Here is a 22,902-nt window from a genome sequence, read left to right as displayed (position 1 = left end):
CTTAGAAATACGATCGAGGAGAGAAGAAGGGCGGGTACAGCGGAGTGGGCTTGCCCTCTTTTGCTCAGCGAGGCAGGACTGGGACCAAGGAGCGGCGTTTTCATGGAAGGAGGCTTTCGTGAACCGTTAGGTATCCAACGTAGATATAGCCCTCCTTTCCTCCCCAGGGAGCTCAGGGCGGCGAATAACACTACGGGATGCTTCTTAACCTGTTTGGCAACTACATGGACTTTTATGGGGCAACAGGATGGGGGTGACGTGGCAAACGAGGGGCCTTATTCCCAGCGCCACGCTCAATCCCTATCTAGGGATAGGGCAATGCTGTCACATAATGCTGGTCTGTTATAATTGGGGAGAACTTTCCTTTGTACTATACTGCCTCGTTTTTTCTCTCTCCAAACACTACGACCCTTTTGGAGCAGGCTGCCTCTTTGGAGCAGGTAGAGACCTCTTTTTTTGCAAGACTGTTTTGCCTTATCATGAATCGGGCTGTTGTCGAAATCCCTTCAGTAGCAGCCGGACGAAAAGGGAGCGTGCGCACGATTCTGTACGTCTGGACACACACGTCCAGAAAGAAAGGAAGCAGGAAGCTACGTACTCGACAGTGCCTACACTTGCATCCCGAGCTTTGATGGGGGGTAATTCCTTCTCTTACGGAGACCATCATATTCCCTTTATAGCCTTTTGTATCCGGATAACATGCTCTGTCCAGCAAACCGAAAGGTACCCCCTAAACAGTGTTGGCACAGGAAGCCGCCTAACTCAGACCCCTTAGTCTATTATCCAGCTCAGTATTGCGCACATTAGCCGGCAGCAGTTCCTCGCCGTTTCATACAGGAGTCTTTTTTCCCTAGCCCTACCTGGAGATGCCGGGAATTGAATTTGTGGCCGGCTGCTTGCAAGGCAGGTGCCCCACAACCGACCTACGGCCCTTCCTTGACTTGGAAGTAGGGTGCGCTTTATCAGATCCACTTCCTAATAAGGATGCAACCCTAAACCCATTCCGAAGCAAGCCCCACTAAACCCCACAGGGCTTGCCCCAAGGAGGTGCATAGGAACACAGTGGTACCTCGGGTTACATACGCTTCAGGTTACAGACTCCGCTAACCCAGAAATAGTACCTCAGGTTAAGAACTTTGCTTCAGGATGAGAACAGAAATTGTGCTCCGGCGGCGCGGCAGCAGCAGCAGGAGGCCCCATTAGCTAAAGTGGTGCTTCAGGTTAAGTACAGTTTCAGGTTAAGAACGGACCTCCGGAACGAATTAAGTACTTAACCCGAGGTACCACTGTACAGCCTTACTAGGAATTTTTTTTTCACACTACAGCATGTACGTGCATAGGGTGGATTTGCAGTCTCTATGGAAAACCGCAACAATCCCCTTATTTCGAAATCATTCTGCTGATTTCTTGCTGCGCGCTCGCACACCCACACGAGATACTAGATTGTGGGCACCAAAATCGAAGCGGGGGGAAAAGCATCGGACCGTGGGCGCGGAAGGAAGAAATATCCGGCACAGCAAGACGCAGATGCGCTTCCACGCGCCGGTGCGGGCGCTGCAGACACGCTCCTCAAGATGCAACATCTGTCTCTGCAGAGACGCCCGGAGCCCTAATGGCAGGGGGCAGTTGCTGCGGGAAGACACACACCCCGCTAGCTGGATCCTACCTAACACGGAGATAATTTAACTGGTAATTTAGTTCAAGGGACTTGCTCCCTAATTGGTGTGTCTTAAATAGGATCCACAGAGGCACCACAATTAAAGAAAAGAGGGGGAGGGGTTAGGCGGGGGGTTGTCATGGGAGGGAATGCGTACACGTCACGTGACTATTTCTCAGGAGGAGCGCTTATACTTCTTTGGTTGTGATTATTATATTTTATTTATTTTTTTAGTAGCCACACTAAATCCTCTCAAGATAACAGTAGGTTCGAGGGGAAGAGTTAATACAGTATAACCCAGAGGAAGCCTTTCACACTCTTGCCAAGACTTCCACACTCTCCTGAAATCCCCGCTATTGCTTTTCTGTCTTTTAGCACTCTGGTCCCTCCCTTATTTCTCAGCCTCGTTGGCTTCTCCAGATCCCAACCGGACAGATCTACCAAAACCGCCCGTAGGCAGTGGAAGGGCCCAGGGCAACTCACCAGCCGCCGCCTCTCTTCCGCTCTCGGGTCCGGATTTCTCCATGGTGAGGCTCTTATCGGTCTTTTCCGAAAGAGAAGCTCGCCGTGGGGATGATGTGCCTGCCTATCGTTCTTCGCTTCGAAAGAGTTTCCCAAAGAACTGGCTCCAGACTTTCCCCGTCTTCCTTTTTCCCCCTTCCTTCCTTCCTTTCTCTCCCTTTCTCTGGAGCAGCCCACATTATTGCTCCCTTCTGCAGGCTGGGTCATCCCCCAGAGTGATTATTTGCCACTTCGGATTTGTTAAGCAATGCATCAATGTAAGTGCTTCTTAAGGGCCTGCTGCGGTCACCCGCATTTCACCGCCCACCACTAGAAGAGCCAAGGCTCGGGCTAGAAAGAGCCTGGAAGCCTGGAGGGAACCAGGGGGGTCACGCGTCTCCTCGGAAGAGCTTTGGCTCCGGGCCTGGCTTCTGAGAGAGGCCGGGCTGGGGTCTCCCCTGCTCTTGGTGGCCCTTCCGCGGCAGCCTTGCCTTCTACTTCCCAACACCCCAGCTCTCCATTTGTCGTTATTGCCAATAATAGCGCTTAGGAAAAGGTGGGGGGAAAGGCGGACTCCAACTCCCACCCACCCCAACCAGCCAGCGGGACCCACGGGCAGAACTGATGAGGGGATGTGTAGTAGCCCGGCTGCATCTGGAGGGCCATACGATCCTTGCCCTTGTCACAGAAGCCATCGCCTGGCAGACGCCAGAAGCAGGGAGCAAGGACAGTGGAGGAGACCCAGAGCTTGCCGGGCCTCGGGTCAACCCTCCATTCCGGCACCCTGAGTGGCTGGGGAGGTTAGCGCTGTAAACTGTCTTTCGTGTGTTCTGTAAAGGCCACTGCTTTAGATCGAAGCCACCGCTAAGTTCATAGTGCTGTAAAAGAGGAGGCTAATTGCACTGCAAGCGCGAGGCTTTCCCCGCTGGATCCACAGGCCTGGTGGTGCGCTAAGCGCGCGCCGCGTTTGATCCTGGCTGGTGGGTTGGATCTTGCTGCGAGCTGATCTTCGGGAGGGCGCCCCTTGCCGTAGCCAGAGGAAGTGGCCTAACTTCGTGGAACAATTAAAACGACGGTTTTTGTTTTGTTTGGTTGGGTTTCTTTGGAGTGGAAACTAAAAAGCGTGCCTGTTGTTGCTGACCCCTCCCTCCTCCCAGGTTCCCACAGTCGGGCTGATTCCAGGTTGTTGTTTTTTTAAAAGGGTGTTTTTTCCTTAGGGAAACCTTTCCAAGAAGGGCGCTCCCCCCGCCGCCCCCACTTCCTCTCGCAGCCCTCCTCTTGACACGGCATTCAGGTCACCCTGCGCGCCCGACGGCGCTCTCCTTGCGGCTTGTTTATTCAACCTGACGCCATGATCGATGGCATCCCGGAGCGCCTTTGCGCGCGCCACTGGCCGGGCCTCGGCGTCCCTTCCGCGGCGCTGCTCGGCGCTCCGTGACTATATTAGGTGGGCCCGGGACGCGGCCCGGCGCCGGCCAATGGGAGAGGTCTCCCTGCGCCTCGCTCCGCCTCCGTCCCTGCCTCCCGAGGGTCCAAGCTGCGGCTGGCCGCGCCGGCCCTGCTGTGCGCGCTTTGGAGACGAGGCTCAGCGCACGCCGGGGGCACCTGCTCTGCGCTCGCAGGACGCTGCGCTCGGGCACAGACGCCGGCGCCCGCGATGTTCCCCAGCCCGGTGACCACGACGCCTTTCTCCGTCAAGGATATCCTGAGCCTGGAGCAACATCCCAGCGGCTTGGCGCCCATGGAGCTCTCGGCTCTGGGCTCGCCCTCGTCCTGCATGCTGGCCACCTTCAAGCAGGAGGCGTATCCGGCCGACGAAGGCCCGATCGCGGACAGCCCCGTCGGCCTCGCCAAAAGCAACGGCGCCGCTTTCCCCAGCCCCTTTTACGCGGCCAAAAACTACGTGGAAATGGACTCGGCCAAGGTGCCCAAAGGGGACAACAAGAAAGGTAAAAGCAAGGGCCCGTCGGGGACACGGAGAGGGTCCCTTCTGCGGCGGCCGAAGCGCCATCTCTCTCTCTCTTGAGCAGGGCAGGCTGGGAGGGGGGCAATATTTGGGGGCGAGGGGGAGACCTCTGGCCGGGCTAGGGGGCTCCGAGGCAGCTGGAGCTGGAAGCTGCTGCTTGGTTCCTGGATCTCCCGCCGACTCGAGTTAAGCAAAACCACCGACGGCCCAGAGGAAGGAAGGAAGTCTCCGAGGGCCCAGGGAGTGCGCGCCCAGTCCCGCTCCACGTATGCACAGCCGCCCGGAGTCTTTTCTGAAGGAAACCGGCTGGATTGTCGCCTTCATGTCGACAGGCTTGCAGCTTGTCGGCTGGAAAGGGCAGTAGCAGTGCGTCGTCTTATTTACCAACCATCCCTCTCTGTCATTTGCTGGAGGAGCGGGATGGTTCTCCATCCTCGCGTCTCCTAAAGGAGAGGGATTCAGGTAGAGTCTGTTGTGCTGACTGCTAGTTGGCGATCCCTTTGCGGGCAGACGGGGTGTTGTGCTAGAGTCGGACCCTCCCTTGGGCAGGTGACTCCTCTTAGTCTAAGAGGGACATTTGCTGTACATTTTCCTGCAGATGTCTTCCTCCTGATAAACCAAATTTTCTTATTAATGACGAGGATGAGGATGAGCTTTTTACAGAGCGTGTGATTGTCCAAGGCGTATGACAACCATTATCTTCTTGTGAGGATCACAAGCCTTTAGTCCACTGCAGATAAGGAACGAAAGAAAATATCTTGCCTAGGGTCATGCAGGGATGAGGCTGGGCATTTCCTGGCTCTTAGCTCGTAACCCGGTCATAGCCATATCTACTCGAATAACTTCAGAGGTACTTACACCAAGGCAGATGTGCAGAAAGTTGCAGTCGATGTTCTGCAGCTGGACTCCAGCTAAGAGTCCGAGCTCTCTTTTCTGGCGCGCCGAATTTCGGTAACAAATGAGTGGGGAGGTAGCATTGAGAATAAGATGACTATCTATTACATTATTGTTGTTTTCAGCAATCATTTTGTAAAATTTAAAATATGTATAAGATGTATAAAAACTATAATTCGCATTAAACTTGCTCGTATTTAAAATTAGTATTTACATTTAAATTGATATAGTTCGAAATTATTATTAGCAGCAGCTGTAGTCACACCCGTTGCTCAGCTGTCCCTTTGATGTAGGCTGAGAGGCCTCAGAACTCCTCAAAAGGCGCAATCCGCAAACTCACTCTAAGGAAACTTCCTCCAAAAGTGTCTGGCGTTGGTAAGACAATTTGAGATTCTTAAAATATTCCTTGATAAATCGAGGAGCGCAATTCAACACTACGACCCTTCCCAGAAGGAACAGACTCCAATCATCTCGATTGGATTTATTTTCAAACAGAAGTAGTAGTAGTAATTTAACTTCTGCTCAGGAGTTTGATAAACACGCACAAGAGTTAAGTTCCATCGAATGCACTTTTTCGCTGGTCCTTTAGGAAGTAATGTTTACATTAATTGCAGTAATAATGTCTTAGTAAGCTTTCGGAGTATTAACGTTTCAAAAGCTGTCTTTGGAAGTCACGACTTTTTAATATCCCCCCCCCCCCCAATGAGGTTGCCATCCTATGCACGCTTAATCGGCCTCAAGCTCCGCTGGACCTCCTGAGGCTCACCGGTTCTAAGTAAGCATGCCTAGAATTGCTCTGTAAGATTTCCAGTTCATTGTGTGGAAATTGACAGAAAGGACCAGCTCCCTATGTGAATCGCACTTTAATCAACTCTCTAGTGGAGGATGTCCCTGCTCTTTTGGGAATCACGAGTTCATTTCCATTTCCTTAGGAATCTTCCCAGATAGAACATTCAACCGATTGAGCTTTGATGTGTTCATACACATTTGAGCAGCACATTTCCTGGGAATCTCGGGCTCGGATTTTGGGTTCCTAAACTAGTTAACACTAGTTCTCAAACTAAGTAAATGGCGTAGAAATAAATAGCACTGACTTGGAAATGGCTGGTATAAATTGTAGATAGATAGATAGATAGATAGATAGATAGATAGATAGATAGATAGATAGATAGATAGATAGATGATAGATAGATAGTGTCTATCTATCTCTATCATCTATCTGTCTACCTGCCTGCCTACCTGCCTCCCTACCTACCTGTCTATCTCTTTGTGTGTAGGTAAGTGTGTGTGTGTGTGTGTGTGTGTGTGTGTGTGTGTAATGAAGTGCAGATAAAATCCACATTAACTGTTCGAGAAAAGAGCTTGAATGGGACTCATCAGTGTCTGTGGTTTCTTCACTGGAGGAAAATGTGATGCTACCTGAGGTCGCTTCTAGATGACCTATTTATTGAGCATTCGTCCTGCAGAAAGTTTGCGGGGGTGGTTATGGCTTCTTCTACTTTTTGATAACCTATTATGATTTGTTTGAGGGGCTGTTATACAACCTCGTGTGAACAATTGTTATCCCACACTTCCCAGTACATTTTCTGGCAATTTCCTTACCGCAAAAACTCCGGTTATGTTTTTGTTTTTGGGAAGCGGTTGGTTGCGCAGCAATTCCAAATTTACTTCAGTTGCTTAACTTGAGTTTACCCGTCTGCGGCTGAATCCCACCCACCCGCAAATAGCGACAGTGTGGCTGCGTACGGACCATACCTTTAATCACATTCGAAGCACGTTGTTCCCTCAAAGAATTCTGGGCAATGGAGTTTAAGGGCTGCTGTGAATTGTATTCCGTGAGGGGCAAACTACAGTGTCCAGAATTCTTTGAGGCAACGAATGTACTTCAGAGGTACATTGTGCACGCGATGAGGTCTTGAGGTCTACCCAGCTGGGCGTGATTCAGCCACAATTAAGATTTCCGAAATCTGATAATATATATACGTCCTCAGAAGCAAGCCCTGTTGATTTCAATGAAGCTACTTTCAATAAAGATAGTTTAGGATTCATCCTTTAAGTCCTATAGATTTGTAATGAGTAAAAAAAACCCAAAAAACCTATGGACAAATAATTCAATTTAAGTTTTTAACGTGTTCATTTTAAATTATCAGTCCTATGGCCAGGTCTTCCGCACGTTTACTTTGAAGCGCCCTACTGATTTCAAAAGGAGATTGTCCCTAATAAAGTGTGCAAAAAATGAATAAAAGTAAAAATTCAGCGTACTGAAACGTGACCAGATTTTGCCCATTATATGCAGTTCCACGATCCTGGGATCCCGCTGATTTCAGTAGGACAATTTTTGGGAGTACCTAAGTCATATGCCTACATCCAGTCTTTAAATTTCCAAAAAGAAATAATTCCGGAATCATTTTCATCGCTTTTAGCTGAGTTTGCACCTTGAATATTAAAATTGAACTAATTAAGATGAAGAGCAGTGCTGTATTTGAATAATTAAAAAATGTAACAACAGGAGCACCCACCAAGTCCGTAGATTAAGGCCTTCAAGTCTAAATTTCTTTGGAAGAAACAAAGCGCACCTAAGAATATAGCTCTGCTTGGAAAAAAGGCAAACGAAAACAGAGGCTTTGCTCCATTTCTGCGGAAGCAAATCATTGGAGTTTAGCAGTATTTCCAAGTAAGATGAGTTGACTTCTGAATAAACACTTGTGAAATCTGTTTAGGATCGACTTCTACTCCCGCTGACCTAAAGGGGTGAACTTTTCAGCGGATACAATTTAGCCAATGTTAAGCACTTTTGTATCCCAGGGTTTAATTTTAGCTGGATTTCAGCCCCCAAATGTAGGCTTGATCTGTTGCATTAGTTTTAATTGGCCGCATTTCGTTTTAGAATTATATACTGCAATTATCTGTAGGGAAAGAGAACTGGGACTTTAGCGCCCCTGAACATGGCAATCGAAATTGTGGTGTAAATGGATGTGTTTATCCGGTTACAGAATGGAGACACAGAACGTTATTTTAACACCCAGAGCCTTTGGGGAGAAGGGTTGGTTCAATGAGATTTACTCCCTAGGGTATATAGGGCTGCAGTTTTAGGGCGCAATGCTCTGAACATTTTTCTGGGTGGTGGAACTGAGCGCCCAGAGGATTCAGTCATTTGCTCCGAAAGCTTGGGGGCGGGGACGGAACTCAGGTGGGCAGTAGCGTCAGTGAAAAGTGTTTTGAGACCTTAGCTTTGGAGGGTGGGATCCATTTTAGAAATGGAATTGGAAGCAAATCCTATTGATTTCTATGGAGCGCAGTATGTAGCCTGACCTCCAAACACAGATCACAATCCAACTCAGAGGGCCGATTCTCTGTGCTGGAGGCTGGTAGCCAGCACTTTTCCCCACCCCAGAGGCACCGTCGCAAAATGGTTAGAGCGCAGGGCTAAGTTAGAAGAGGGCTCCACTGAGATCCCCACTCGGTCCTGCTCACTTGTGTCCGTCTCGCCTGCTTCACGGCATAGCTGTCAACGTTTTCCTTTTTTTAAGGGACATTCCCTTATTCCGAATAGGATTCCTCGCAAGAAAAGGGAAAAGTTGACAGCTATGCTTCACGGGGTTTTTGCTTGGGAGGTCAAAATGGGTGGAAGATGAATGTGGAGGCTGAGCTCTTTGGAGAATGCAAAGGAAGGACCTATACAGGCAATCAAATGAATGAATGAGACTTAATGTAAGGTAAAGGTAAAGGTACCCCTGCCCCTACCGGCCAGTCTTGACAGACTCTAGGGTTGTGCGCTCATCTCACTCTAGAGGCCGGGAGCCAGCGCTGTCCGAAGACACTTCCGGGTCACGTGGCCAGCGTGACAAGCTGCATCTGGCAAGCCAGCGCAGCACACGGAACGCCGTTTACCTTCCCGCTAGTAAGCGGTCCCTATTTATCTACTTGCACCCGGGGGTGCTTTCGAACTGCTAGGTTGGCAGGCGCTGGGACCGAACGACAGGAGCGCACCCCGCCGCGGGGATTCGAACCGCCGACCATGCGATCGGCAAGTCCTAGGCGGGCGCTGAGGTTTTTTAATGTAAGGGATCAATATAATGGATCGGAGCTTCCGGTTGAAATCCTCAGTCCAACCAAAAGAATAGAATCATAGAAATGTAAAGCTGAGAAAGGACCCCAAGGGTCATCTGGTTCAATTCCTTGCTATGCAGGGATCTCAACCAAATCCAGAGGACTAGTGACTTGGAAATGTCGAATACTGTATATGACAAGCAAGCGCCAGGCTCTGACTGCCCCTCTGGGCTTCTTTCTCCTTGATTCTCCGCAGAGCTGTGCGCCCTCCAGAAATCCCTGGAGCAGGAGAAGCGGGACGCTGAGGATCCGGAGCGACCCCGGCAGAGGAAGCGGCGGAAACCCCGCGTGCTTTTCTCGCAGGCGCAAGTCTACGAGCTGGAGCGGCGCTTCAAGCAGCAGAAATACCTCTCTGCCCCGGAGAGAGACCACTTGGCCAACGTGCTGAAGCTCACCTCCACGCAGGTCAAGATCTGGTTCCAGAACCGGCGGTACAAATGCAAACGGCAGAGGCAGGACCAGAGCTTGGAGATGGTGGGCATCCCTCCTCCACGGAGGATCGCCGTGCCCGTCCTGGTCCGGGACGGCAAGCCTTGCCTGGGGGACTCGTCGCCCTACAGCTCCCCCTACAACGTCAGCCTCAACCCCTACAGCTACAACTCCTACCCGGCCTACAGCAACTACAGCGGCGCCGCCTGCAGCGCCAGCTACAGCTGCAGCTACCCGGGCGTGCAAGGCGTGCAGCCCGCGGCGCCCGGCGGCAACTTCATGAACTTCAGCGTGGGGGACTTGAACCCCGTGCAGACGCCCATCCCGCAAGGGAACAGCGCCCTCTCCACGTTGCACGGCATCCGGGCCTGGTAGGCCTCCCAAGGCTCCCTCCCTCCTTGCGGCGGGGGCTGAGTGCTTGGGGGGGAAGACTTTTCCTGGACGGACTCCAAAGCGGGCATTAAAAGCGGCCGGGCTGGACCTCCTGCTGGAGAGAGGCGGTCTGTCAGCAGGGATCACTCTGGCCTCAAGGATCCGGGGGCGCCAGGGAACGCATCCCCTCACCCCAGGTTTGGGGTTCTTTCGGGGTGGGCGCACAGAAGCTCCCAAGGCGCCTCCCAGCACTCGCTCATTCGCCCAAGGGAAGATCTTGTCTACACTGCTGGACACATTTTCTGCCTCCCACTGCCCCGCCAGCCAACTTCTGCTCCAGGCCAGGATTGCGCGCGCTGCGCCGGGCTTTTTTATGGTTCAAACTACAGGGAGCAGCTTGCTCTGCAGATCGCAACCTAGCAGCGAAGTTAAGAGACGGGCGTGAATTCACTGGGCTCTCTTTTTGGATCCAACTAGAACATGACTTTCCAAGGGGGGAGGTGGCGTTTTCAGGGGGGGGGCGCGTCTTGTTTACTAACAGACATACTCCCACTCGCGCTCTCGTGTCTGTTTCGTTTTATTCTCAACACGCCCAGAATCCTTTTCCTATACATTATTTAAAAGCTCGATGTCAGGATCTTCAGGGGTTGCTCAAGTTGGCTGCGAGCTCAGGTTTTGAAACAAGATTTCTCTTGCTGGGTTGTTCCGGTGTAGCTGGGGTTATGTTGTTTTGTTTTTAACTTGAACACGTCCGGCTTTTCCTTCTCCTGACCTTGCGTGGGAATATGTGTGTGTGCGTGCGCGTGTTGGGCAAGGGGGCGGGGTGGAGTAAAGACTTCCGCACTGTAGCCGAGGCCCCACCAGAATGAAGGAAGTCAGACGCTGTTTTCGTTCCAGATCCCCATTTAGTTGTTATGCACTAAAACAAGTGATTGATTTTGATAGTATTAAATGCACTGTCTGTTCTTTGTCCAGCCGCTTGGTTTGATGTACGTGGTCTCCCCCATCCCCCTTTTTTTTTTTGCTGTACAGCCCGATACAACTGAGTGTCTTGTCATTAAAGAGAGTGGCTTGAGTTTGTGGGTCGTATTTGCTTTCTTTCCTGCAACCGAGAATTTAATGGCTTCTCTTTAATAGGGGTCGCGCGGGGCTAGCGATTCTCTCTTGCCTGATCCCACGGTCAAAACGAAGCACTTCCTTTTAAATCTAAAATGAGTCCGTGCCATTGAGCGGCGGGCGCAACCGAGCCACAACTAGGCACTTTGAAAATTGGGAGAGATTCACAGGGCAATTCGATGCATGCTCCTACATAGAAATACCATCGAATTCAATGGGACTTACTCCCAGGGAATTCTGTCGAGGGTTGCAACTTCAAGCTTGTTTGTTTTCTACGTGCAATTTGCCTATCTATTTATCTGGATTTCTAAGTGGTCTACTGTGAAATAAATTGAAAGCAAAAATAGAAGCTTAAGTTTTCCGACTCTGGTTGGATCTCATCCTTTATTCGAAACTCAGAGCCATAACCACGTTTACTTAGAAGTAAGTCCCTTTCGTGGTTAGTAAGTATGCTTACTATTCCAATCTTAGTATTATTTAGTATTACCTTAGTATTATTTACAACCTCCTACTCCACACGTCTCCACTAAGAACGAAGTAGCTTTATGCCGAGTTCAATGGGGTTTTACTTCTCAGCACCGTCATTTGGAATGCGCAGCCCCATCCTGCGTGCGTTCACCTGGAAGCCAGGCAGCCTATGCTCAATCTGTATCCCTCCAGGTGTTGCCAGACTCCAACTCCCATCAGCCCCGCCCCCAGTCAGCACGGCCAATCGCCAAGGCGGATAGGCAGTCTAATTCAGCGGATCCCTATTAGCTACGAACCCCGTTTTTCAAAAGCCAAGCCGCGGAACCCCTACTTTTGAAAATGTGGTGGTTTTGTTGTGCCACAAACCCCGTGGGGTCCCACCAATTGGGAACCACTGCCCTAGTCCAACAACACCTGAAAGGTATTAGATTCTCCGCCACCGTCCACGCCCCCCGTCCAGTATGCGGGTGACTTGAATAAAATATTGGGGGAGGCCAGGTGAGCGCCTCCCGTATGATCGATCACATTGATGCGGCACACGCACACCATTTGAATGACAATGCCCATCAACTGGGGGGGGGGGGTCAAATATTTTATCGGAGGGGCAAAGGGACCTCGGCCCCTAGGAGTTGGCTCCTATGACCACCCAAATCGCATCCAGACCAACTGGGCTTCTGAGTGGACGTGTTTGGGAAATGGGAAGATGGATTTCAACGCCAGCGGGTGGGGAGGAGTCGCCCGGTTCAGTCAGGCCTGGCAGGGAAACTCCCAAGCACCCTTGGGAGCTCTGGGACGATTTTCTCCCTGTTGAACACGCGGAGTCGGAAAATCCAAGGGACACCCTTGCCTCTTGCCAAGCCTTAGGTCCTGCTTCCTGGCTTTCCCAGTCCATTTCCACACCTACACTTTGCTGCTTAGGCAAGGAAGCCCCATCCGAATGAAAACCGGAAAGCACGTCCAGTTAGACTTGCTGCGTACCAGGAGCGCCTGCGGTGAATAGCAGGTCCAGGTGTGTAGGAACAATCCGCTGTGCATTAGAAAATGGCTCATTGCGGAGACACACCAGCCATTTAGCTACCCAAATGCAGACAGATGACACCAGCCCATCCTAACAGAGGAGAGCATTATTCTAGCGGGCAGCGGGTATATTTTCCCATGACCTGTGGCACACCCACCCAACTTCATTTTCTATGCGTGCAAAACGCCGGGCAGCTTCCTTTCGGATCCATGTTCTCTTTACATTGAAAAGAGCGCCCGTGTCACAGGTGCCTCTTACAGTGTTTCGTTTTACTAGGATCTGAGTGCAATTGCCTTTTAGTGCCCCATTAGGAGAGAATCAGTGATTTTGAAGTGCGCTTGCTGTTGCAGCAGCCTAAATAGCACGTCCACTCTCTGACAGTAAGAGCTGTTCGACCTTCCCTCGGAAAGCGGTGGACTCTCTCCTTCCCTGGAGGTTAAAGTAGAAGTTGGGTGGCCATCTGTCTTGGAGGCTTTAGTTGAGATTCCTGCGTTGCAGCGGGTTGGGCTGACCCTTGAGATCCCTTCCAACTCGACAATTCTATGAGTACAGCAGTGCCCCATCAACATTTGCGCCCACTGGATTTGAGGAGGCTCTTGCTTCAATGCGCTTAAGCCACAAACTGTTTAGGAGTGAGCTGGGCTAACCTATGGCCTTCAGATGTGGTTGAGCTTCAGATCCCATCTGTACAACTAGCGTGGCCAATCGATGGCCAGAGATAATGAGAATTTAAGACGAGTAATGTCTGGCGAGCTATAGGCTCCCCATCCCTGGTTGAGAAGGCAAACACCTCTCCCCCGGTTTTCTCCTCGGCAGGAACAACGACCACTCCAAATTCACCCAAAGAGTGCTCGAAAACTTGGAAGGCGGTCTCAGCACCCCGCGTGGAGCTCTCGGATCAAGAGCCTGTTCCACCCAGTTTTGTGCGCGCCATCAAGGCCACCATAGCCCGCTCCCCCCTAAACGCGCGCGCGCTTATCAAAGGCCCCCAGGGCGATTTCCTGTCTTCGCAACGAGGGTTGTCTTCATCAGGGAGAGTGCGATTGTGGAGGGGGCTGGGAGGAAGAAGTGCTGCTGGTGGGTCTGAGTTTGGCGACCTGGCGCTGTGACTACTCAGCCCCTTATCGGATGTCCCTAATCGGAGCGAGGAACAACAAACAGGAGAATGAGGCGCAGTCAAAACATCCTGGGGGCTGGGGGCGGAGGGGCATTGTGCCGCGGTGGAGAATGCCATTAGGGGAAGGAGGGGACCTCTCCGGAGTCCCCTATCGGACCCATCAGTAAACAAGGATGGAGACAAGAAGCAGCCAGGGAGGAGCAGCGCGAGGAGAGAGGGCGGCCAGCAGCCGAGGGCCATCGCTCAGAGACGACCACGCCTCCTCTCTCCTGCGCAGTTTGGGGCTGGAAGGTACACAAACACACACCGAAAATGCAGCTCACAGGAACCCTTGAGTCCATTGTGTCCCCCTTGGAATCAGTTTATCTCCATGGTTGTCGGAGTGTGTGTGTTTTCAAGTACGAATAAAATTCTCAACATCTGTGTGCCTAATTCTTCTCCCTTCCTTCTGCCCCGCACGCAAAAAGAGATGTTTTGGCTGCTTTCTTGGTGACTGGCGGAGGGATCGGTGAAGATCCAGCTGAAATCGCAAAACACTAGGTAGGACGTTGTGATTCTACAGCTTGGGCGTAAATAAATAAAAATAATTAACTGACCAATTGCGTGGAAGATAACTGCCCCCTAAAATAAATCCTGGTTACACCCATGTTCCGCATGTTGACGCGCGTCTGCCTGTACCTTTAATGGCTCGTCGCTTGATAGCTTACCGGGGGGAAAGGCGTGAGCTGTTTCCGTCGACAGGCGTTACCATCGAGGCGGCCTTTAAAGTTCCTGTTCTTCGTTTTGGGACGATTCCTTTCGACACACCTTGAGGATACAGCTCGGGAGTAATGAGCAGGCGTGCCTAAATCACAGAACCGGGGTTGTGGCGAAGAGGCCAGGGCCCGTGGGGAATTCTCCTGGTGCCCACCAGGGCCTCTGATTTCCCACCCCCCACTGCCACTTTCAGGGTTGTGAAGGTGGCAACCCCCCCCCCCAAAAAAAACCACAACAACACATAGAGGTGAAAGAGGAACTAGGAGAGCAACACCTGACACCACACCTGCCAACATGAAAGGCTTCAAGCAAGGGGCTGGTAGGAGTGGTTTGTGGGATATTTACAATGCAGTCAAACTAACAACTCTTGTTTGCTAGAAAAGTACACACAGAGGAAGTTGGCATAGCTGTCAAGTGTCCCTTATTTGAAGGGACAGTCCCTTATTCCAGCACCATGTCCTGCTGCTGTCCCTTATTGATGGATGTCCCTTAAATGTCCCTTAAATGATGTCCCTTAAATTTCAAAGGAAGCAGCTCCTCTCCCTCCCTCCCTGCCGGCCAGGGAGGAGGGAGGCTCCAACTGTGTTGCTTTGCTTTGTTGCTCACCCAATAAGAAGTCTAAGAACGACTGGGGGGGTGGAGCTTGCATGCCTTGTGTGTGGCTAGTTAATGCAAGCTGAGGAAGTTTTTGAATGCTGGACGCCATTTTGTTGCACGTGCTGCTGCAAACTTTGCAGTGCAAAGCCAGGCCGGGGAGCCATCTTAAGTTGAGGCTGCATAGGCCTTGTGGTGCATGTGATTCAGATTCTATTCAATTGAACCTCTGGTTACAAAGTTGGTTGGACAGTGTTCTCGAATCTACACAGCATGAGTTTGACCAGACTGCAGGAGGACAGGAAGACTGGAATGCCTGGAACAGGTGAGGCTGGAGGTCCCTTATTTTGGCAGCTGGTCCCTTATTTTCAAGGCTGCTGGTCCCTTATTTTCAAATCTGTAAGTTGACAGCTATGGATCTCACAGGGTCTACAGGAAATCCCACCAGTGAGAGCCCCTCCCACTGTGTCCAGCCAGCCAGGTAAAAGGGGCGCCACCTATATAAGCTAGTCAGGTCAGGCCTGCTTTCTCTCTGCTTCCTGATATCCAGTCTCTCTCATCTCTTCTCTTCAGCGTCTCATCAGTGACTAGGGATATAAGCCCAGACTCCATGTTAATCTAAACTACAGTGGTACCTTGGGTTGCTTCAGGTTACATATGCTTCAGGTTACAGACTCCGCTAACCCAGAAATAGTACCTTGGGTTAATAACTTTGCTTCAGGATGAGAACAGAAATCGTGCTCCGGCGGTGCGGTGGCAGCAAAAGGCCCCATTAGCTAAAGTGGTGCTTCAGGTTAAGAACAGACCTCCAGAACAAATTAAGTACTTAACCCAAGGTACCACTGTACATGTTTGTAACTACCTTTTAAGCCTGCCTCAAGACTGCTACTGTGAAACGCGAGTGAGTAAATCTATCTTTACTTCTAAGAAGATTGTTTTGAATGTTTATTGTTTTAAGGGAGAAAAGTGGAAATTGCCAGGAAATCCAGTATGCAGTAAAGCATCCTGGATTACTTAAATTGAAAGGCTGATCAGCAGCTTCCTTATTTTTGTTGCAAAGGTAGATGTATTCTGCTGAACTCACAAACCCAAGGAAGGATAATATATCCTCTGCTAGATTCTGTACACATCCCTACATGGTTTGCGAGGAATGGCCTGGTGGACCAGCAGTGGGCCATAGTTGGGCCTTAGCTCTGTGGTAAAGCATGGTAAAGCATGTGTGTTGCCTGCATGCAACAGCTCCCTGGTTCAGTCCCTGGTACCTTCAGGTAGGGATGTGAAAGACTCCTGACTAAGACTCTGCCTGTGAATGTCAACCATTCTGACCTAGATGAACCCATGGGTCTGACACTGCAGCTTCCTATGTTCCTATGGATTTGCCCCAGCAAAGGTATATGTCTCACAATTCTGCCCCACAACTCCACATTCCTTTGGTAAGAGGTGGGGAGAGAAGGGGCAGAGGAATATGCTGGGTTCAATGTAGCTTTATGTCACTGAATATAGTGGGAATGTGTATCCGTGCATTTCCATTAAGTCCAATAGAATCCCTGTTAATCTTGTTCCTGAGATGTGGGCTATGCATTCAGCCACAGCTCCATCAGAGTACCGGTATTTCCTGAGCGGGAAATGGAAGCTATGAAGAGCGAAGTACGTTTCAGCTGGTGCAGAGAATATGTCTGAGGTGCGCTCTGGACCAGCTGTAGGTGGAGAATTTGTGCTATGTTAAAGCTAAACAGCGTTCCGTGTGCTGCGCTGGCTCACCAGATGCAGCTTGTCACGCTGGCCACGTGACCCGGAAGTGTCTGCGGACAGCGCTGGCCCCCGGCCTATAGAGTGAGATGGGCGCACAACCCTAGAGTCTGTCAAGACTGGCCCGTATGGGCAGGGGTACCTTTACCTTTACCTTTACTAAAGCTAGTCAGAAGAGGAAGAGAAAATGCAAAAACATGGAGGAATGAAAATCCTAATAAATGGAAACTTAGTGGAGATGGGCAGCATATTAATTATAAGAATAAGTCTGAACCCTTCTTAGTATTTTAAGTCGCAGTGTGCCTCTCTGGTAGGGTATATTGTTTTTATCTTATTTTATTATGCATATTTCAATCCAGAGGTGAAAGTAGTTGTTTTTATCTCTTGATGCTTATATTGTCTTGTTGTCATAAATTGTTTCAAGTGTATTGCTGAGAATATGACCCATACTTTTTATAAATCTGTCAATTCAGGCATTGTATATGGAGAATATTTTATAAAAACTGTACAACTGAGTTTATCTAAAAACAAACATTGCTGATCCATTATTCTGGTTCTGACTGAAAATGGGAGGGAGTAGGACATTCTAGCTCATGTTCAGCTGATGCTCAGTAGTCTCAATGCATACAGGGTATACCAGGTATGAAAAACTAGTCACACAGTCTGTCAAATCACTCATGTGACTGTAGGAAGAAAAGCTTGCAATGCCCAATACATCCCAATGGCTGGGATGTATGTGTGCTGGGCAGGAAGTGTTTGCTCACCCTCACCTATTTTGCTATTAAAGTGTGGATGGTCAGGCTGAAGGGCATGCTCTTTAGGGAAAGACAAGCGATGCTAAGAATATTCCCAGCTGAGTTTCATGCTGTTTCTGGTGGATGCAATGTCCCAGGACACTTGGAATGGGTGGTGCTTCATCAGACGACAAAGGAAGAGACGCCACGGTCTAGGCTTGGAAAGATCCCAGTAGTCATCTTCTTTAAGTTTGCTTTCTAATTTCTAAGGCTATTTCAACCTTAGCCTTGACCTCCACTGGTTGCCATAGTGTAGCTTTCTCCAACCTGATGCCAGCCTGGTCAACGGCCAGGGAAGATAGCTGTTGTCCGAAAGGCACCAACTGGGAAAGAAAGAGAACCGTGTGTCTCGATGGTGAAATACAGGTTCTAAAGTGCGGTTTAGTTTGGGGCTTGACAGATATGGTGGGTGGAAAGAATAGGACTACTATTACAGCTGAGATCTTGAACGTACAAGTGAGGAAGCCCCACTCAAAACCGTGGGACATACCTCTGAGTAACAATGCATTTAATTGCGCTGCATGGCTACAACCCATCCAATGCACAGTTCCATGAAAGGAAATTCCATTGAACATGCAGAGGACTGGGGTATAAAAGAGGCAATTTGGTGACGTCACCTACTTAGTCTGGATATGCTACAGTGCCCCACACCCTGCCAATTGTGATAGCACTGGAGAATATATGGATCAGCAGAAGTCTGAACTGAACACCGGAAGACCATGGAGGAAAACATTTATGCTTGGAAGCAATCACACGGAGACTTTTGGTATGGAAAATAAGAAAGTTTAATTTATTACAGAAAATACATTTCATAGTAAAGAGTTCCTAGTTCTATCTAACTACAGTGGAGGTACAAGGGGCCATGCTTGGTCCTTTATCTCAGCAGAGACACACAAGAGTGGTGTGCCCTGGCCTCTTTGCCCTGCTGCTGAACCCACACCTCTGCTTAACTCACCTTGACACTTTGTCAGCTGGGCCTTCCTGCAGCTCATGGAGCAGGCTGTCCTCATTAGGTTGCTCCTGGTGTGACATACGCAGCATGAGCCTTACTGAACTATTGGACCACACAGGGTGAAGACATGACTGTGTTCAACAATGAGTAAAGATCAATTGTCTGGCTTCTGTTTGTTGAATGTCCATAGGAAAAAGTTGATCTATTCCCCAGGATAAATTTATAAAAGGGCTTATTGAGTGTTTTGCCCAAGACCTCCAAAGACTCCATTTTTTGTTTAAAGATTGATCTATTTTGCATTACATTTTCCTTTATCTTATGGACAGACAAACATTAACAGAAAAAGTCTTACTGGTTGCAGGCTTTCTATCTCGTGTTCACCACAGCCAAGGCAGATTCTGTGAAAAAGGGGTGAAATTCAGCCTTAGGGTTTTCAAATTTGGCTTAGGGCCCTACAGTATTGTTCAATGAACAAACTGCAATTGTATGTCTTTTGAGCGGCTTACTCTGCTATATTAACAAATGATAATTTATTACTTGTACCCCATCCAACTGATTGGGCTGCCCCTGCCACTCTGGGTGGCTTCCAACAGAATATAATGGAACACAGTGAAACATCAGACATAAAAAAACTTTCCAGTACAGGGCTGCCTTCAGATGTCTATGGAAAGGAGTTACCGTATTTTTCGCTCTATAACATGCACCCGACCATAACACGCACGTAGTTTTTAGAGGAGGAAAATCCGTAGGCATGCCACCCGTAGGCATTCCCTCCATAACACGCACAGACATTTCCCCTTACTTTTTAGGAGGAAAAAAGTGAGTGTTATGGTGCAAAAAATACGGTAATTTCTGCAACATGCTCAGCCCCCTGTATCACATTTAATTGATCACTGTTAGCACAGTCCATCATTATTTGTTGTTGCATCTCTTCAGCACCAGGTAAAGGTGTGTAGCATTCAACTATAGAAAGACTGCAAATAGTCAAGTCAGCAAACTGTAATTACATGTCATAGACACTCCCACCCACCCCAAATTATTGCTGTGGACACCCATGAATACCACCCACTAGGGACAGGTGTTAATTCCTGCAACATGCTTAGCCCTCTATATCACATTTAATTGATCGTTAAGGGAAAACAGAAGGATTTAAAAGCATCAAAATCCACCAGTAAGGGTCTATTGAGACCACTTTTTCATAGTGTGACCAGTTTCTTCTGCACAAAACCCCTAGCATTGTATTATTATTATTCTTTAAAAAGACTCCAATGGAAGCCACGTGTCTATTCCTAGAGACTCTTCAGAAAAAGTGCTTCGCTTGTTCCTGCTTGCTTGCTTGCCTCCCCTCCCTACACAAAGGCAAAAATATTTCGCTCCCCCCCTCCCTGGGAATTCCATCACAAACAGATGCATAAGAGGAGAGACAGGGAGCGATTGGGCAAGGGAGTCAAGGCCCTGGAGCCTGCTCAGAAAGTGACTGAGAGAGAGAGGGCAGGATTGCAGCTGGCTTGGAGAACAGCTTCAGCCTGGCAGTGGATCAAGGGTCTGAAGAGTGAGGCACTGTTTGGGACTTCCATCTGCAAGTGCTGGGAGACAGAAGCAAGTGGAATGCATGCAGGGGCATTAATCTGGCTCCAGCCACAAGAGAGGCCTCTATCCCAACAGCTGCCCCCTTCGACTCGCTTTACCTATTCCCTTCTTTCAGTCAGCTGTTGGGTCCAGTAGGGAAGCATAGGGCTCATTCCTGGGTTGGTGGGGGAATTAACCTGCACGAGAGGCCAGGAGGAAGATGTACCCTCAGCTGGGAAAGGGAGAAAAGGCCATGGCGAGATGTGTGAGAGCAGCATTACAATGGGGTCACAATGGGGCAGGAGCGGGTGTTCCCTGAAGTGTGGGGATGGCTGGGAAAGAGGGTGCCAGCCAGCTACTGTTATCTGAAAATCTTCTGAGGAAGGGCAAGCTATGATCTAAGGCATGTAGCTCATCCCAGAGGCGTATTCACTCAGAAGAAAGTCTGAGAGATGGGCAGGTCTTGCTTCCTTTTACTAGAAAGTCCCAAATCTGCAATCATGCACATTTTATTGGTTCTATCAGCAAGTTGTTTTGGTGCTCTCTCATTATTGCTATTTCATTATTTTTATTTGATTACATTTTTATTTCTCTAGCATTCAACATGTACAACAGATTTTGTTACAAATCAAAACAAGCAAACATACCCATCTGGATTCTTGTTGTGGTTGTTAATTGGTCATCTTCCATGATCCAAGGTGATGTCCAAAATATAATTACACATAGTTATAAAACAGCACAAAAAACCAACAGAATGAGTTTTAAAACTCAATGAAGTTTAAAGGCCATAAAGAATATTCAGTACAAATTTTGCTGGATAATTCTGCTTTTCCTATTGACACCCAAGGGCATTCTCCTATAGAAGACTATATGTGGAAGGAAGCTGGCAGTTGCACTTCTTAAGCCTTGCATTTGAAACAAAACACTTCCAAGTCTCATTAATAAAATGTGGCTTTGCAAATTATTCCTTCCTGCTCCAATGTGTTTAATCAGGTTTTCCATTAATGCAATGAATTGCAACTGGTGATATCAGTCAAGCATCAGGTCACCTGTCAGGGACCACCAATGCCTACTTGTCTTTACTGCTATTTGAAAGGGTTATTTTTTTAAAAAAAAAAGTGCTGCTTTTTATTGCTTTACCGTTCCTGTGTTTTTAACATTTGTATTGTTTTCGTTTGTTAGTCGTTATCAATCTTGGGCATTCTGAGCAGGAAGGTAGTGAAAAACGTTTGCAATAAAGTAAAAAGTAACAGAAAGTGGTCATAAGGATATTAACTCATATTGAAATCCTGTTGCAGTTAGCATAGCATTAATAGCCAGAAGATTATAGCCTTAAGAATCAATGGAGTATGGAATCCAATAACCACACACACACACACACACACACACACACACACACACACACACCCCTAGGTTTTTTTAGTATTTTGCTTTTGCTTAGATTGCCAAAAAGGCACTGTGTATGCACAGGACAGAGATAACAGGAGACTTGAACTGTATACACACCATACATTTAAAGCAGACCCACCCACCCAAAGAATCCTGGGAACTGCGTCTTACCCCTCACAGAGCTACAAGTCCCAGTACTCATAAGAAGCTACAGTTTGTGTGTGCTTTAAATCTATGGTGTGTACGCAGTCATTGGGAAACTCCCAACATTTGCAAAAATATGAAAATCTTTACAAAGAAACCCAGGGGGAGGGAACCCCACCCCCTACAACCAACACACTGAGGACTGAGTGTGCTTAAAAAGGGTAAAGGGGACCCCTGACCATTAGGTCCAGTCGTGGCCGACTCTGGGCTTGCGGTGCTCATCTCGCTTTATTGGCTGAGGGAGCCGGCGTACAGCTTCCGGGTCATGTGGCCAGCATGACTAAGCCGCTTCTGGCGAACCAGAGCAGCGCATGGAAACGCCGTTTACCTTCCCGCCGGAGCGGTACCTATTTATCTACTTGCACTTATTGGCCACCAAATGCTGTTTGTTTGGGTGGGAAAGGAAGCAGAACACTGGATAGATTGAGGAATGGAGTATTCTGGAGGACAGCATAGCAGACTCACCCAGACACTAAACAGAAGCATGCTATTCTGCAACTTTTCATTGCAGGTCCCACTTTTTCTAATATCTGCTATAGGAGCAGGCATTGGCTAAGCCCGCTATCTTGTGGAACAGAGAGGTTAAGGTTAGTTTGAATGTCTTATTTTGCCTGTTATTTCCCCTGAGAGTTCTATAACTCTCCAATGGCTATGCTGTAAGTGTAACTCTGTGGTCAGAGGCAGTATCTCTTTGAATACCATCAGTTTATGGGAATCCCAATCAAGGGAACAGCAGTTGGGTTTATGTCCTAGCTGAGGGCTTCCTATGGGTATCTGCTTGATTGTTGTGAGAGCAGGATGCTGGACTAGGTGAGGTGCTGGTCTGATCCATAAGGACTTTCCCTACATTCTTTGCATTTGGACAGATAATGAGAATTCCTTTCTTCATCAGGGGGCGATGGGAGCTAGGCATATCATGCTCACAAAATGCATGCTAAACTTTATAGCACCCAAGAAACTGCATGGAGTTAAATGTTAATGGACTACAAGTTCAGAGAAGCAGGCATAACACCTCAAAGTTACTCAGACACCATGATGACCATTGTTAGAGCTTTTGAAATGTTGATAGGATTACATCCACATTACACTGGGTGACATCTAATGTTAGTCCTACTTAGAGCAGTCCCATTAAACTCCGGTGACTTGATTCAAATTGGTCTCCTCTGAATATGACCAATGTTGGCCATCAGTCGTGGTGTATAATCTCAGCTTCACTATGTCATGCTGTAATAATGGAGCCAAACCCT

General features: G+C 48.8%; 1 protein-coding gene and 1 long non-coding RNA gene across 2 annotated transcripts in view; one reads left to right on the top strand and one right to left on the bottom strand.

The window, feature by feature from the left end:
• LOC114591082 (uncharacterized) overlaps positions 1-3,369 on the bottom strand; it is a 42,745-nt gene extending 39,376 nt beyond the window's left edge. The window contains exon 1 of the long non-coding RNA XR_013391899.1: positions 2,141-3,369. This is a non-coding gene — a long non-coding RNA (uncharacterized LOC114591082). The remainder of the gene's footprint in view (positions 1-2,140) is intronic.
• Positions 3,370-3,709: 340 nt separating this feature from the next.
• NKX2-5 (NK2 homeobox 5) lies at positions 3,710-11,004 on the top strand. The gene is made up of 2 exons (XM_028717752.2): positions 3,710-4,107; positions 9,325-11,004. The coding sequence occupies exons 1-2, from the start codon at positions 3,816-3,818 to the stop codon at positions 9,930-9,932; spliced, it is 900 nt and encodes a 299-aa protein (XP_028573585.1). The 5' UTR covers positions 3,710-3,815; the 3' UTR covers positions 9,933-11,004.
• The last annotated feature ends 11,898 nt before the right edge of the window (positions 11,005-22,902 follow it).

The sequence above is a fragment of the Podarcis muralis genome, chromosome 2, assembly GCF_964188315.1.
Source record: "Podarcis muralis chromosome 2, rPodMur119.hap1.1, whole genome shotgun sequence".
Taxonomy (NCBI): domain Eukaryota; kingdom Metazoa; phylum Chordata; class Lepidosauria; order Squamata; family Lacertidae; genus Podarcis; species Podarcis muralis.
The sequence above is the reverse complement of the archived record's forward strand: the minus strand, read 5'-3'. Positions and strand labels throughout refer to the sequence as shown.

Excerpts from the sequence above, each read along its gene's own strand:
- NKX2-5 (XM_028717752.2), top strand. The coding sequence starts at position 3,816 with ATGTTCCCCAGCCCGGTGACCACGACGCCTTTCTCCGTCAAGGATATC. Across the intron at positions 4,108-9,324 it reads CAAAGGGGACAACAAGAAAG|AGCTGTGCGCCCTCCAGAAA; the intron begins GTAAAAGCAAGG and ends GATTCTCCGCAG.